The sequence below is a fragment of the Heterocephalus glaber genome, unplaced genomic scaffold (assembly GCF_053883595.1).
Source record: "Heterocephalus glaber isolate CG9 unplaced genomic scaffold, H.glaber_assembly_v1.0 deba00001610, whole genome shotgun sequence".
Lineage (NCBI taxonomy): Eukaryota > Metazoa > Chordata > Mammalia > Rodentia > Bathyergidae > Heterocephalus > Heterocephalus glaber.
In genome coordinates, this window is record NW_028258381.1 from 31532493 (window position 1) to 31549414 (window position 16922).

At 41.7% G+C, this 16922-nt stretch overlaps 1 protein-coding gene across 12 annotated transcripts in view; it reads left to right on the forward strand.

The window, feature by feature from the left end:
- Positions 1-16922, forward strand: part of Elmo1 (engulfment and cell motility 1) — a 578859-nt gene that overhangs the window by 319983 nt on the left and 241954 nt on the right. For all 12 annotated transcript variants that reach the window (XM_004840283.4, XM_087195837.1, XM_004840282.4 and 9 more), the window contains one exon: positions 2657-2765. In XM_004840283.4, the coding sequence (XP_004840340.1) occupies positions 2657-2765 (109 nt within the window). The remainder of the gene's footprint in view (positions 1-2656; positions 2766-16922) is intronic.

Sequence of the window (16922 nt, forward strand, 5' to 3'; positions counted from 1 at the left end):
GGTTCCAAAAAAAGAAAAAAAAAAAAAACTGAAGAGGGGGACAATAAGGATTAAAAAGTATGTTTTGATATTTCCAAATGGAGCTTTTCAGGCAGACATGGCTAATACCAGAATGCTGAAGTTAACTATAGATATATGAGTATGTTTAAAAAATAAAAGCTGCTGTTCAGTTTAAGTACGATCTCTCAGTAGAGTAATACTAATTAGTAATTTTCATAATCATAGTCTTTTGTTAAGTATTCCTGTAAGAAAGTTCACCTTAAAACATTGATAAATAACTTCACATATTTGGGTCTTGACTGAAGAAATAAGCTAGGAAGGAGGGTTTATTTTTCTTTGGGTAGGTAAATATGAGAAGATGGATAGTGTGTTAAAAAGTAAAGAGAATGGTGTCTCCAAGTGGATTTACATATTGATTACTTAAATTACTGCTTAATTTAGTGCCTGCTAATAAACTGTGGCTTGAAAATGCTTTGTGAACATTTATTGGCTGCAGTAATTCTACCTACAGTGTATGCGGATCACATCCTCATTAAATATTGATGCCCTCATGAAATGTTAATAGAATGTTAATGTGAAATACAACAGAATGTGCTGCCTGGGAGCTGGAGCCCAGGGCTGGCTGAAAACTACCTGTCTGCTGTCTTTTCTTTATGTCCTGTCTTCTTGCATTTTTTCCCCCATCATCAAGAGACTCACATTTGCTCCTTTGATCTGGCTGTCTCAGATACAAAAATTTTTTTTAAAAGAAACAAGATTCACTGATGGATAGGAATTTAGTATTCTCTACTCCTGCTTTCCTTAACTAGAATTTCTAGTTAGGACCACAAAGGGTTCCCTTAAGAGGAAAGAGGGTGATTCAGCCTAGGGGTCAGTCTTCCTAACAGGCTGAAAAGAGGGAATGAAAACTTCGGAACCCTGGCGATGGCAACATGTATGTAAAGCCAGTTTGTAAATGATGCCAAGTAGAAATTTAGTTGGTCCTTGCAGTCAGCTTTCTCTGAGAAAAAACAACCAACTCATAAAACCTGTTACTCAAAGACAATTTAAGGAAACATTTTTGTTATAAATCTCAAGGACAGTAAAGGCTGTGTCCATGATGGCACTCAATGCCTAATTCTTTATGGGAGCTTATGTTGCAAATGGTTGAAAAATCCCACAAAATGGGAGAGTTCACCAACTCCTGAGATGCTCTAAAGGCCACCCAGACTGTCCCATGCCTTGAGGAAGCAAGCTGAGCATGCAGGTGAAGGTGGCCGGGTAAACATGATGGGTTGGAAGGAGCAGCCCCGAGTGGGAACAGCTGATGAGGAGATGGCATTTTATAACAGAGGCCTGAGGGGGTACAAGACATCACGAGCCAGAGACAGGGAGTATCTTTCCTTCTCAAAGTGGGGATTACATTTCCACACATGAAGCCTTGGGGGACACTCAATTCATATCCAAACCATAGCAAAGGGAAAACAACAGGAAGTCACTGCACAGCGTCCTTGTAGATGCTACAGGGAGGCAAGCATTCAAAGTGAATCTATTGAAAGATATCAGACAATGTTTCCTGGACAAAGAGTTATAGGCATAGCTTCTGGCAGGAATAAACTGTTTCTTTTATGAAGTAAGTAGCCTCCCCAGGCTGCTTAGAGCTTTGTTCTTAGGTTGTTCCATAGAGTTTTGTTGTTGTCTTCTGCTTTTATGTGGAATGATTCCCTTAGTTTTAAATGGTGGGAGCAGCTCAAACTAGCTGAAGGAAAGAGGAGAATTTCTTGGATGAACTGAAAGATTTTCAGAAGAAGGATAGAATAAACAAAGCATAAGGATGAGAGAATTAGCTGTCCTGCAGGAACAAACAGAGCCAAGACACAAACCCCCCAAAGGCCCTCACGGCCTCTTGTCTCTTATCCTTTGCACAGGGCTTCATTTTTTTTTTTTTTTTTTTGGTACCGGGGATCAAACTTGAGTCCTTACGCTTGCGCAGCAGGCAGCGAAATCACTGAGCTAAATCCCTGGCCCTAGGGCTTCATTTTTCTATTTTACAGGCCAATATCCAGATAACTCCCCTGCTTACACCTCACAAGCGGGTCAGCATAGTTGGGCCAACTTTTCCCCTTTAGGATGTCTCAGGGAAGGATTCCGATTGGTCCAGGTTGTCTCAGGGAAGGACTCTGATGGGTCTAGGTTGGGTCACATATTCCCCAGGCCTGATTCAGCCAGCTGATGCCAGGGGAGAGGTTTTGCAAAAACATGGAAGCTTCTGTAGAAACTGTGGAATTGAAATGTGGGAGATGAAGTCACAGAAAGAGTTACTATTCCTGAGTAAGGAAAAATAGAGCTGGGAAGACAAGAGAGTAGTTTGTCACTTAATAAAACGTCTTTATTATACACTTTTGAAAAATCTGCTACAGATCCTTCTGTATAAATAGAAACCGACAGGCAAAATACCCGCTTGCAGCTCAGAGACCATTGGAGGAGATTTGTAAAACACGAGAAGTCAGGGTGTTGTGTACTCTGAGTACAATTTTATTCTGGCCCCAAGAATCGTAGTTTGGGGCCCTGGAGTGGGTGTCGTGATTTCTCCACCAGAGTGTGGCCAATATTCCTGATGTTTCCAGCCACTGGGCTCCTTCTTCCCTTCTCTGACCTCTTCCCTTTCACCTGGCAGATTGTGCTCGAGAACAGTAGCCGAGAAGACAAGCATGAATGTCCCTTTGGCCGCAGCAGCATAGAGCTGACCAAGATGCTGTGCGAGATCCTGAAAGTGGGCGAGCTGCGTAAGTACACTTGCTCCCATGTGGGTGTGAAGCTTGGCAGTGGCCCGGTCTCAGGGTTGAGCCCCCAGCTGCACAGAGATTTCACCTGGACATCGCTGTGGAGGTCTCATGGCTGAATTTCAAATATTGCGAAAATGAGCATATATTAAAACAGCCTTGTTGCTAGTTGGGAAAATAATTTGTGGATTTTTTTCTTTGGAATTCCATTTTATAACCTGCCAGTAGATCCTGTTCCTTTCTTTCTTTCAAAGCGATTTTTCTCTATGAAGAAACATCGAATACCTTAATGAAATTCGCTTGCTCCCAGTGTTTCTGTTATTTGGAACACTTTCTCTAAGAAAAGAAATTATTGAAGAAATTTGGTGGCTGAAAATGAAAAATGTGGTCAGAGATATGCTTATGACTCCTTTTCTCATTTATGTTATAAAATATATGAGGGGACTTGGAGGAAAAGGGGAGATGATCATTTTCTTGCCTTTTGCTCATTGGCATGAAGGTGAACGTGACTTAACCTCTTCCCGCTGTCACTGTCAGCCCTCAGTCTCCTGGAAGTAGCTGACTTTCCCTCCGTCGTGTGCCTGTGGAGCCAGCATGCATGTAAATCTCTCCTCGTAGGCTTAATATCGTGAGCCCCAGAGAGGGTTGTTTATATCAGGAACACGTTGTCGTGCTTGGTGTCATTGTGAAAGCATAAATATGCAGTCACCTGCCTGGAAGCTAAAATGAATGGTCTAGAATGATTAATGGAAAGAATCGGATGATTAAATTGGAAAAAGGAGTTATGTTTTATTAACAGGTAGGACTGAGTACGGGTGCTGCTGAGATAAAACAGAAAATTTAGTATGGAGTGAAGAATACACAAAGAGTTTTAGCCTATTTGAGCAAGCAGGGGACCTTAGCATTCTCCACTGAGGGCAGATTGGCGAAAGAAGCTGTTAATGGAAATGCCATGAAAGCTCATTGCTCCTGAGCCCCACCAGGAGGTATTGTGTGGGGACAGTGGCCACCTACCCTGGAGGGTTCTGTGTTCATCTGATCTCATGTACTGCTCCCGAGTGTTAAGACTTTGGTTTATGCGGGTCTTTGGCATGAGTTCTCCATCCTGCTCCCTGATTAAACTAAGTCATGAGACTCCGGGCTGCAGTATGGCTTGCTGTTTATCGTGCTTAGAGATGTAAGCTCTTAAGGATGTAATCAAACAAATCCTACTAAAGTTCCCATCTCATGACAGTGACTATTTATGTTTATCTCAATTTCATGGGAGGAACTGTTGCAAGTCACTTGCTAAAAAGTATTTCAAGGCCATCAGAAATTTTCAGGAACTGGAAAACAGTCCTGTTTTCCTGGGCTGGGATTTCTGGGCCTGGGTGGTTGTCCCCTCCTCTGCCATCCTCCCTGGCAACATTTTGGCTGCTTGCTCTTACCTTAAGGACAGCAGGAGGGATGTTCCTTGTGCTGTATGTCCATACCCAGCTCTCTGCTCCCTCCTTTGTCCAGCAGACATGTGCCTGTCATGTTACACAGTAACCCGGCAAAGAGATCATGGTGTGGGGCAGGGAGAATGCCGGCAGTAACGGTGGCTGGGTCTTTCTCTGCCTCTTAGGACTGTTGTGGTCCTGGATAAGTTACCAGCTTCATGGTGCTGCCACAGCCACCCATTTTCCTGCTGCAGAATATCCAGAAATGAATAGATAGTATTTAGGGTCTTGAGTAGTAGTTTTCATTTTCTAGCTGGACTTGTAGAGCTAGCAGTGAGAAGAGCTCTTTGGGGACAGAAAATATTCAACCCGGTGTTGGGATGGGGTGGGCTTGGAAAACAAGGCCAGTGTATTGGCAGGCAGGGTCTGTGCAGACCTCTTGTGGTCGGCCCACGTGAGGTGGCAGGAGTCCAAGCCCTCAGTCCTCCTCAGGTGAGTGTGTGCTCTGTGCTTGGGTGCAGCTAGGGGGCAGTGTGACCCCTGGCAGTGCAAGGCAGTTTTTCCAGCCCTTGAGGCCTTGGTAGTCAATCTGGAAAGCATGGTGGAAGACCGTGGCTGTTGAGTGGTGGTAACACAGTGGAGACAAAGGCAAACCTCTCACCAATTCCTGGAGGTGAGGCAAATGCTCCTCCCGCACTGTGGACAATTCCAGCTTCACCTTCTGGTGGAGAGAAGGGCCCGACGTTCTGCCCCAGCTCCCACAACCTCTGCCCAAGTGGTTTCAGCAGAGAAGTTGAGCTTGGTCACCTGGGGCCTGGTGCAGTCAAGGTGGCTCCCCTTCATCTGTGATGACAAATACATTTCTCCACTTGCCCCAAAAGATCCACTGAGCACTTAAGATGTGCGAGGGACTGTGGTGGTGGACACCACAGGTACCCTTGAACTAGACTGGGTCCTGATCCCTCCAGGACCTTCTGAAGGCTTCTCAGAAGTCAGAAAGTGGGAACTAATATTTGTTCCCATCAGCTGAAATTCCTTGCATTTTTAATAAATGCACATTATCTGTTCTCAAGCTTGATTTTCTCAGTGTTTTGATAGCTTCATATTTAACTTTCCAGGCTGACCTATTGCTCACCAGCATCTGCAAAGGCCATTCTGGACATATTTTTAAAGCTTACAAAAAACTATCACATTTCTGTGGCCCACATGCCGAAATGAGTTGTTTTCTGTTCATAAAATATTAAACGATTGCTCCATTCTGATTGAATGGTAGACATCAAATGATAAAACACCACATGGGAAGAGGAAAATTGCCTTTTTAATGGATTGCTTTTTACCCACTGCCATATTAAATAAGTTACTAATATGAAAAACAAATCTGCATCCACCCTTATGGTGAAAGAAATATCTGTTTTTCTTCCCAGGAAGATTAGTTTCACACCCAAATCCATCTTCCTTTGATTTATATGCATCTAGTTTCCTCATGCCTAAATTCACAGTTCTGAGCACTTCTCAGATGTGTGTTAATAATTGACCTTGGAAATCACGGTCATTTTAGCTCTAAAAGCAGATTCTGAGACCAAAAAAGTACTCAATTAAAAATCTAATTGATTTGGTTGGGGGGAATAAAAAGGATGTTTATGAAAGTAGAAAGTTTTAATTTTCTAGAAATGATTTCTTTATTTCAATTTTAGGTCTCTTGAGGAAACCTATTTCTGAAATACCAATTATATTTTGGTGTCAAAAGCAAACATATTAATGCTCGATTAAATTGCTGATTCTAAATAATTATGTACTTTTTTAAAGATTGCTTTAAAGAAAGCACTCTTTTCTGCTTCTCATTTATTGACTTTGCAAGAGGCAAATGTTATCTCTAATAGTGTGGTCCCAAACAATGTCTATTTGTATTCTCAGAGTCCTTCATCAAGGGTATTTAATTGAAGTCTATACACCCCCCACCAGGAGGTCACCAAGATCAGTACCATCAGTATCAATTCATGAAGGGAAGACATGAATTGGGCCTGTGTATTTTGTGGGGTCACCGTGCTCAGGATGGTGTTCAGGATGCTGAAAGAGGATCAGCCTGGAAAGTGGTCAGAATGTAGTGTGGTGGCATTTTGGCATCTGAATGGCTCATCTTTGAATGACAGCTCAGCTACTTTGTGGATACCTTGATCATATGTCTCCTCTATCCTTAAAGCAAAGATAATACCTGCTGTACACAGTGGGTGGGAGGCTTAAATGAGATAGTAGATGTTGCCTTAGTTTAGTGTTTTCTTTCGGATACGATCTCACTATCCAAGAGCAACCTGTTGGTTCAGTGAGATGGGGAGGTAGCTCCCAATTAAGTGATAGCAGGAACCCAGACCTGATACAGTGTCCCTTTTTAAATTGCTGTATGTATTGGCTAAAATTTAGTTCATCCATTCTTCCATACCTGTGGAACAAATTCAGAGTCAACAACTGCAGATGAAAAATATTTGGAAAAAATTGCATTTATACTGATCACGTATAAATATTTTTTGTCATCATTCTCTTAAAAAATGTAGTTTAACAACAATTTGCATAGCCTCTCCATTGTATTGGGTATTGTAAATGAAGACCCTTTAAAGTGTAGACAGATGAACATAGGTTATATGCAAAACTATGTCATTTTTTATAAGGGATTTCAACATCTGAGGATTTTGATATCCTGTAGGGATTCTGGAATCTGTCTCCAAGATACTGAAGAAGAACTGTATTACTTTCAACCTGCTTTCACTATGAGGCTTTCTTGAGAGTAAGACATGTTTTCCCTCAATTTCAGTTTTTAAAATCACGGAGAATACTTAGCCTGGATGTGGTCATATATCTTCATAGCCACGGTTATATAATTAGCAGTTCCAGTTACAAGAACAAGATTGAAGTAGGAGGAAGAGCAGGTCTTCCCAAGGAGAAATGGATTTGTCAGCATAGCATCAGTGAGGGTGGAGGGATTTGTCAGCATAGCATGGGTGAGGGTGGAGGGAGGTAGGGTAGTACCCTTATAGATGCAATGCAGGAGGCATAGGGTAGACAAAGCCACAGGGCTCATTACAGTTGAGACTCTCTGAAAAAGATACCAACCAGCTCCCACATGGGGCGAAAAATGTGGTACCTATTATTTTATCACCTGTGCCACAAGAAATAATGAATTATCTGTGGATGTAAGGGAAACTTGATTTTTTGATACAGATAGGTTAATTGCTTATCTTTTGACTATGTAGCTCTGTACCCAATTGTATTCCAATATTAGTAGAGTTGTATCTCTGTCTCATCTGTCTGTCGTCCATCTGTCTGCCCCCTCCCCATCTCTCTGTGTCATTCAATAAACACAGGGCAACCTCTATGAGTCTGATCTTAATCACAGATAACAGGACTCCAGGGCCATTCTCCAGCCTTAAGCAGACTGCATAGCCCTTCAAATACATAAATGATTATGATACTCTTTTAACATTTGTAACTTTACACTGAAGTCATATTGATGTTTCTAGGAGGCAGTGTTTGCTTCCTTTTCTTCACAGGGAGCTGGGCAGGGTAGGGAAGGGAGAGTCTTGGAAGTTGTGTTGGAGAAAAAGAGATTTTGTGTGAAATCACAAAAATGAAGAGGGGAATAACAAGGCAGCCATGGCTGTGTGGATGGTTAGGAGCAGTTATTGAGAACTGCAGGCAGTAAAAAACTGTAGGTAGAAAGATCTGAGGCCTTCTGAGGATTCTAGTTCTATGTAGTTAAAGCAGAAAGTTCAGGCAGTGAGTATAGCTCAGTGGTAGAGCACTTTCCTAGCATGTCCAAAGCCCTGGGTTCTATCTCCAGCACCTCAAGCAAACAAACAAACAGAAATCAGACAAAAACAGAAAGTTCGCAGGAGTAAGCAAGTGGAAAAGATGGTGGCTAAGGAACCAAATATTTGATCATAAGTATTTGTCAAGCAGATGAACTTGGACTGGTCTTTACAGGCCATGGAAGATAATAGAAAGATTTTAATATGAAGAAGGAATGTCCCAGTCAGAGGCCTAGAACTCGAGAATTGGACTATGCTTTCTGAGTGGGACCAAAAATTGTGAGCAAGATAATGTATTGGGCCAGGAGCAGGGACAAGCTGACCTTGAATAAGCCCAGATCTATTATGGAGCAGCTAGAATAATTCAGTGGCAAGTTATTGAAACCCCAATTTAGTGCCTAGATCGAGAGTTTAGATTAACTTCACTGCTCAGTGATGTCACGAGGACCCACATTCTTTCCATTTCTGATCTACTGGTAACAAAATGGCAGCTACCATTACATGATCCAGAGGAACCAGTGGCCGACTCTTCCTGTGGATCCCTTTTAGGGGTGTGGAATTGTTTTCAGAAGCCATCCCACGAACTTCCTCTCACATGGCATTGGCTAACACCAGGGCTTGCAGCTGTGCCTAACCTAGACAGTGGGGTCTCCAGGGATCAGACCAGTCATGACCCACTACCTAGACTCCAGGTGAGAACAATCTCCCCATAACAGGTGACTACAGGATGTTAGTGACAGCTAAAAGAAAATGGAAGTTTGGTTAAAATGGGAGAAATAACTATTGTACCTGGAACCCTTGATTCTGTCCCTATACTTTAAAAATCCTTTTCTACATTTGCCTTACAGATGCAGAAAGCTATAACGAATTGAAGTCAGATTAAAGCCCTCTGTCATTTTGTCTTTACTGGGAACTCGGAAAATGCCTTATTTTTTTTTAATGTAGCAATATCAAAGGTTGCAGAAAATGGAAATTGAGGTTTCATTATAATGCATTTCTTTTTCATCACTAAGGTGCTGGGGCTCTACTATATTACTTTCCTTTTAGCAGAAGGCTACTTCTTCTCCCTCAGTTATGCTTTTGTGTGTGGGTTATTCTCAGGAACATTTTGAAGGACAGAATGGAGGTACCTCTGTCGTGGCCGCCTTCATATGTCTCTGAAACAGTTTTGCCATCTTTGCCTGTTGGATCATTTATAATTTGATTAAAATTTAATAACTACTTCTGTGTTTGAAGAACAGTGGAATGAAACTTGCATCCCGCACTAGGAAAAGCTCCCTACTTCCTTACCTTGTTTCTCCATGGCAGTATTTATTATAACACACCAATGGTGCTGAATGGAATACCTCATGCAATTTATCACCCAGACACCTCCGCTTTAGCAAGTAAAAATAACCCAGATGATCAGGCTGAAGGACTTTACAGAGTGTGGCAGCAACTAGACTAGACACTTAACTCTGGCACACCAGTGCTTTCATACACTGATAAAAAACATCCATCACTTTCATTTGTAATCAGAACATTCTGGTGTAAAGAAACCTCATGAAAATTAGCTTTTAACAATTAAACCTCTTAAGAACCCCTTTTCTTCTAATACCACTTTGTGCTCTCACTTCTTGGAAAGCTAAAGGCCCTCAGATCTCGATTCTACCTTGCATTTTCATACTGAACTTCTAATGTTATGCTCTATTTCAACTTTTGAAATAATGAACAGAACAAAATAAATGTTTTGAGTCCTGAATTTGACTTTAGAAATGTATATGTACTTTGGTCCCAAAATGAAACTGTCTTAGCAGAGAATATAAAAATCATTTTGAGATGGTTGTTTACAATAATGATAAAGTGGAAGGTAGGATTTATGGTGGTGGTGGTTGCTATGAAACAGGGAAACTTCATGAGAGGGTCACGTGTTCAGAATCAGACTGTCAAGACGGTTATGCTTTCTCTTGCTCTTTGGTGTCCCCAACTGCAACATGGGGACAATTCAGCAGCAGCAGCAGCAGCAGCAACACTTTCATTTGAGAAAGAGGAGGAGAAATATAAGCTGAAAGTGCTTTGTTAACTCTACACTGCTCTGTCTATGTGGGCAATAATGTTAACAGGATTGTGCACAGACCCTGAGATGCTGAGATGCGTCCTGTAGCAAAGCCACCTGTTCCCGTTTGTTCAGTAGCTGTCTGAGGGCTTTGAAGTTCTGATAGTTTGTTTAGGTCGGAGAGGGCAGGATTGTAGATATTTCTGAAGTGGCAATAAAATGTTTTATCTTCACACATAGGAAGTGCTTGCTGAGAGAAATTAAACTTACAGTTTTACAAAGGAGGTTATATCAAGCGCATCTCAGTTATAAATGGATGGAAATAATTTATCCTAGACTTTTCTTAGGACTTAGTCCTTTTTATGCTTTTTCTGAGATGCATGGCTATAATCGTCAGTGTCCACCTTGTCACCTCTTAGAGGGAGTAGGTTATAGACAGATGGGGCAGGGAGCCCAGCCTAATGGTGGTGGTGGTCATGGGGGACAAACCTGGTGAAAAGACACAGACTCCAATGGTCTCCTCCTCCTGCTTTATGGAAAGACAACTTCTTTTGGATCATCTGCAACATCAGGTTTGGGTTACTATTCCAATTCCTCCCCTTACCCCACTGTGAGAAGGTATCACACCCTCCTCAAAGCACACACCTGTATCTTTGTCCTTTTTGCTATACTTTCTACTGCTTGTCAATACTTACTTTTTTCCCCTTTAGTTTCTACCCCTATTTCCTCTAAAAGCTGAGGTAATTTATAGGAAAGCCTTGAAGGTGATTTAAAAAAATAGATTGGTGGCCATAAAAAATAAAAGAATGAGGATGCTGTGTATTTTCAAGTGCATAATACAAAAGCTTTTGTATTTGCTAACCATGGGCACTGAGTTTTACTCAGAAATTTACTTGTGCTAGGGAACTAAAGAGGACCTCAATAACAGACAATGGGTCAGTGCTCCACCTCATTCTCACATGAATAACTCAGTGTGAAAACCCAGACAATAATTTCAATTAATGCTAAATTAAAATATGACGAGATTTAATATCATATGTGAAAGTTGGTAGAATATGTTCACATTTTTATTATCATTAGAAAAAGGCAACGAACCAGTCTTATACTTAAAACAATGACACCAACATTAAAAATGAAACTAACTTAGGATGCTACAGAATGTTGATTGATATTCACATGAATTATTTCATCTTGGCCAGGAAGACACAAATACATAGAATTCATTGATAGAAAAAATGTATTTCAAATTATAGCCAATAAGACATTAAGTCTAGAAATCCCTGAAAAAGCAAAGGGAAAGCTGTTAGAATTAATGTAATTTAGAATAGTAGTGGGAAAACAAAACTTCTAGCTTTTCCATATGTCAGCAGTAATTAGTTAATTATAAAATGGAAAAAAAAGAGGATTATTTTAGCAGTGGCCATGAAAATGTAAACCGCTTCAGAATAATCTCAATGGAAAACATCTTGGATTTAGGCAAACAAAACAGTAAGACTTTACCAAAACATACAACAGAAGCTTCAAATAAATAAACAAGCAAAATGCTTTATTCCTGGTAGAAAAATGTTAATATTGTGAAAAAGAAATAAGTTGTTCCAAATTAGCCTGCTGGCTCATACCTTATCCCCTAGTACCAATGCAAATTTGGGTAGAAACTTTGCAAAATGATTCTAGTTCATTTGGTAAAACTCAGTAGTGAAAATTGATAAAGAATAGCAATGAGAAACAAGAAGAAAAAATATTCCATTTTTTAAAACTTTTTTTTTTTTTAAAAGAAAGCCCAAAGAACACAGCATGTCCTGTGCCATTATAAGAGTTCTGGAGGCTTTGTGAGTAGATTAACACTGTTCTCACTGGAGTAGGTCAGTTATCACAGGCGTGGGCTCCTGACTCGAGGGCCAGTTCAGTCCAGAATCTGTAAAGAACAGATTCATTTCCTACCATTTCAGCATCTGGGAAGCCAAGATGAGGGACTGCCTCTGGTAGGCATTTCCTGCAGAGCCATCCAATGGGAGAGACAGAGGGAAGGGAAGGGACTCAACTGGTCCTTGAGCCAGGAGCCCACACCTGTGATAACTGACCCACTCCAGTGAGAACAGCATTAATCCACTCGCAAAGGCAGGGTCCTCATGGCCTAATCACAGAGGTCCCACTTGTCATAACTGTCACGTTGGGAATCGAGTTTCCCCCACGTGAACTTTAGGGGACACAGAGGAACGATACTCCATCATGCCTTTCAACCAGGCCCACCCATGTGAACATTGTACCACATGTACCACATGTATTTTACCGTGCACACCCTACACACATACAGTCACATACATTGTACGGAAAATATGAAAAATATGTTTTTCTGACCAGAAAAAGAGAACCATTTTCTAAAATATAATTGGAAGAAAAATTCAAAATGAAGGTCTTTAAAACTCAGGGTATTTCTGGCCTGTGTTCTCTGGGAGGGAACAGAAGGTGCCAAGGAGCCCTGCCTGGTGACAACCTTCCCAGCACTCTCAGAGATACCTTTGAAAATTTACACGTAGGCCCATAGGGTATTATTATTATTTTTAGCAGATCACTAATCACCTTCACCAGAATTTACTGCAGGATCACTATGGATGGGTCCATGAGCTCCAAAGTGATTAGTCCACGAGCTCTATATTCCTACTAAGTTGTCAAAGAAGAATATTCATGGAAGGCAGCAGAAAATTGGACCAAAAGTATAAGCAGAAAGCTAGAATTTTCAAGTAGATTGATGAACTAGAATAAGATCAAAGAAGGAAATAACTACAAAAGTAGTTATACAGCAAAAATCATGATGTCACACTGCAATGAAATGGTGGTAAGTACTAATCGTTAAAGCTCATAAGAATAAAATGTACGTGAGGAAAACAGACAGATGGGAAACACAGGACAGGAAAGCACAGGAGCACACATGCCCACAGCTGGCGTCTGACTCACGTCCCTTGGGCACCTGGCTTCCTGCAGTGCCAGCTGTCCCCATAGGGAGCCCCCAATGCCTTTGGCTACTCATCCTGCTGGTTATGGGTGGAGAGATTCACTGGACAAGGTTAGAAGTAGATGCCATTGAGTCTCCCAACCCTAAGCACTGGAGCTTCATTTCAGCCCAAACCACTTGCTAATTTAAAGATAAGTAGAAGAAATTTATTCTGAAAGGTACTACCCTTCATATTGGATGCTTTCTACATAACAAGCAGCTCCCTGAGGTCAACACAAAGCACACATTACCTCTGTTAACCCTTCCAGTATCTCCAGTTACTAATTCGGAACGCAGAATGGGGGACTCTGAGCAGTTAGGTATACTGAGCTAGATGCAGCCAGCTAGTGTGGCATGTGCAGTGCCGTGGACACCGCCTCTGCACTCTCTTCAGTGCCCTGTCACCTTCACACATGGAGTTCTTGGGGACTAGACTTGCGGTGACCTCATTGGCTATCCTGGCCTCTGGTATTTCATGCACAACCTGCATTTAAGGAGTGGCATGGGCCGGGGATTTAGCTCAGTGGCACCATGCCTGCCTCGCAAGTGAAAGGTCCTGAGTTCGATCCCTGGTACAAAGAAAGAAAAAAAAAGAGTGGCTTTGTGTTTGCTTCAAGATCAGTCCCTAAGATACTCTTTAGATATTACAGATTTTTAAGAATTTGCATACTATCCCAAAAACTCTCAAACAGCATCCTTTTTTCTTCTAAAATAAGTAAAAATGAGTTATTCAAAGGGGCTCCTCTTTGTCCCCACTTCTTTTCTTACAGTAATTTGGTTGGTAAGGGCCACTGAGTCCAAATTTAAATTAAAAATATCAACAATACAGCGTGTTCCCCAAAGAGGAAAAACTGATCTATTTTCAGTCATGTGTTTCAGAACACACAGCTGTGTGACTTCCCAATTTATGTCCCCAACTGCCTCTCTAGACAGCTCTCTGCTTGCTGCTTTTTTCCTCTCTACCCACTCCTTGCTATAAGAGACGGGGCCTTTTGTGTGTGTGTGTGTGTGTGTGTGTGTGTGTGTGTGTGTGTGTTTGTGTGGTACTGGGAAGTGAACCCAGGGCTCACTTTGCACTGCATTGTATCTCCATCCCGTTTTTATTTTTTATTTTGAGACAGGACTCGCTGAGTTGCCCAAACTAAGCTTGATCTTATGATCTTCCTGTATCCACTTCCCAGAATGCAAGAATTACAGGCATGCAGCATTGCACTGGGCTGGGAAACGGGTCTAACTTTAATCAGCATAGGGTGTAGCCTCTGGTCTGGGTGGATTCCAGTGAAGGCTCAGCAGGCCCAGTGAACAGCCCTTCTCCAAAGACACCCCTACCCAGCAGGCACACTCACCCACCAGGGCTGGAAGGAGCCATGTGCCGTGGGGTGGCTGCTGCATGCTGAGAAGCCCGGCACTCCACCACCCCTTGAATGTCTGTCTCTGTGCTTCCTGCCTCCCAAAGAGGCCCAAAGGGACCTGTGCCGTGAAGCAGAATAGTGTTCTGGGTCTGAGCAAACAGGTTCAACGTTTCAATTTCGCTTTCCAAGGGTTTGGGCCACAAGAACAGATTGCAGCTGTGGCCTGAGCATCTTTAGAAGTGTGAATCATATTTTCCTCCTAAAGAAGCTATTTTGAGCATTATAATTGCATATTCCCATGTTGTTTTTCATAGAATGAGTAAGGAAGATGACTTGCATTTTGTTCAAATGGAAATCTGCTCATTTCTTTGCTCTTCTGTCTTGCATAACCTAGTCTGGTGATTCTTGACCTGGGCTGTGCATTGCATTCACTTAGGGAAGCTTCTGTGAAATGCAAATTCTTGCAGACGCATCCAGAAATTGGGATGTTAAGTAAACTCTCTAACTGACTCCTAGGCATCCCCATCGGCCCCACCCAAGTTTGAGCCCATCCTTCCATGATAATTCCCATTGTGGTTAAATGGTTATCTTTATGAGGAGGTAAGAGCTGTAGACTGGATTCTATTTCTGGCTCCACCCCTGACTGCCTGTTGACAATCTGCTTCGTGTTTTTCTTAGGTTAATGACCATGACTGTGCATGGGGCCACCAGCTCCAAATCTTCAATGAAGTAGAGAATCCTTTTTATGTCACTGGTACAGCGACTCCAGCTAACTGAGTGGTTAGAGACCTTTGGCACCATCTATTCTTGAGTGGCATGTGTATAACCTAGATTAGCTAGATTTTGTATAATGAAATATCTATAGCCCTTGTTAGTAGGGGCTCTTAGGGATTAAGCAAACTAGAAGCACAGAGTGAAGAACTTGTTCCTCCCGTGCTGCTAAGATGTCCCACTTTGGGGACATAAAATTCATTAAAATGTGCTTATATTTCACCCTGAATATTTTCCTCTTTTGGAATACAGATTGAGTATCTCTGTCTGAAGTGCTTGGGACCAGAAGTGTTTTGGATTTGGGATCTTTCTGGATCTTAAAATATTTGCATATGCATGAGATATCATAGAGATGGGAAACAAGTCTAAACATAAAATTCATATATGTTTCACATACACCTTTTACACACAGCTTGAAGATACATTTTTGCAATATTTTAAGTAATTGTGTACATGAAACAGTTTCATGGCATGGAATTTTCCATTTTTGGTGTCCTGTCAGCACTCAAACAATTTTGGATTTTTGGTGTGTTTGGGATTTTGGGTAGTTGAATTAGAAATACTCAGTCTGTCAATTTCTTGGCCAGCAAAGAGTCTTTCCAGAGAAATTAAATCTCAGTTTTTCCAGAACAGTATAGAAAGTGGCAAAAATATTTCTTACCTTCCATCTTTTGTATTTTCTTTTGATGCTGGGGATTGAACCCAGGTTCTTTTCATGCTAAGCATGTGCTCTACATTCAGCCACATCCCGAGCCCTCTTAAAATTATACAATTATCATCATTATTGTGATTAGTTCTGGGGTTCGAACCCAGGGCCTCATGCACGCTGTGTGCTTCACCACTGAACTATACCCTCACCCCATTCTCATCCTTCTTTTCTACCCAGCTGATTCCTCCCCTGTATTTTCCCACCCAGACCTCCTCTGGCATGGGTTTGGTGGCTCTTACCTTTCTATAATGTCAGCAGGGCTGTCGGGGCACCAAAGCAACTGCAGGCCCATCTTTTCATGGAAACAGGAGTGTTTAGATAAGCCAGAAACTTGGGAAGAAGAAACAAGCCTAAGCCCAAGTGCTATTAACATCTCTGCAAGTCATACCTGTCCCTAAGCAGCACAGCACTAATGCTCCCACAGCTTTTATTGGCAACTTAATAGTTTGAGGAATTGCTTTCCACTGAAGCCATAAGAATCCTACCCAGGTACACAGGCTTCTCTTCCCATTGGACTTGCCTTGGTCACAACTAATTCTACTGCTTTTCTCTGTCATAAATGTCCTCAAATTTAAGATCTCCTGAGATTCACTCCTTTGATCATTTTATTTTTGTTTTTCTTTTAGATTAATAGGTGACCTTTAACAGATTTTCCTATTTGATTTTTATGGCTATGGTTTGGGTCTAGATGTCCCCATAAAGCCTCATGTAGTCATAGGCTTGATCTAGAGTGTGTGAAGCTGGAATTGATTCAGGATGCATTGCTAGGCTCAAGGGGACTAGGATTAAGGGTGTGAGTGCTATGGGTCCTAAGTAATCTAAATAAGATAAAAAGGGCAGGGAGACACTGTTAAGCTCTTTTTTTTGTTGCTTTTTCTGTCTTCTGCTGCCATGAATTGAAGCTCTCTTGTTACCTTTGCTGTCTTGTGTGTGCCATGTTGTTTCTGTTTGCCGTGCCTGTTTACCATCCCAGCCTCGCAGCCAGCTGATTATGGACTGAAACCTCTATGAACTGTAAGCCAAATAAACCCCTTCCCCTCTAATTTTAAGTGTCAGGTGTTTTGTCTCAGCAACAAGATA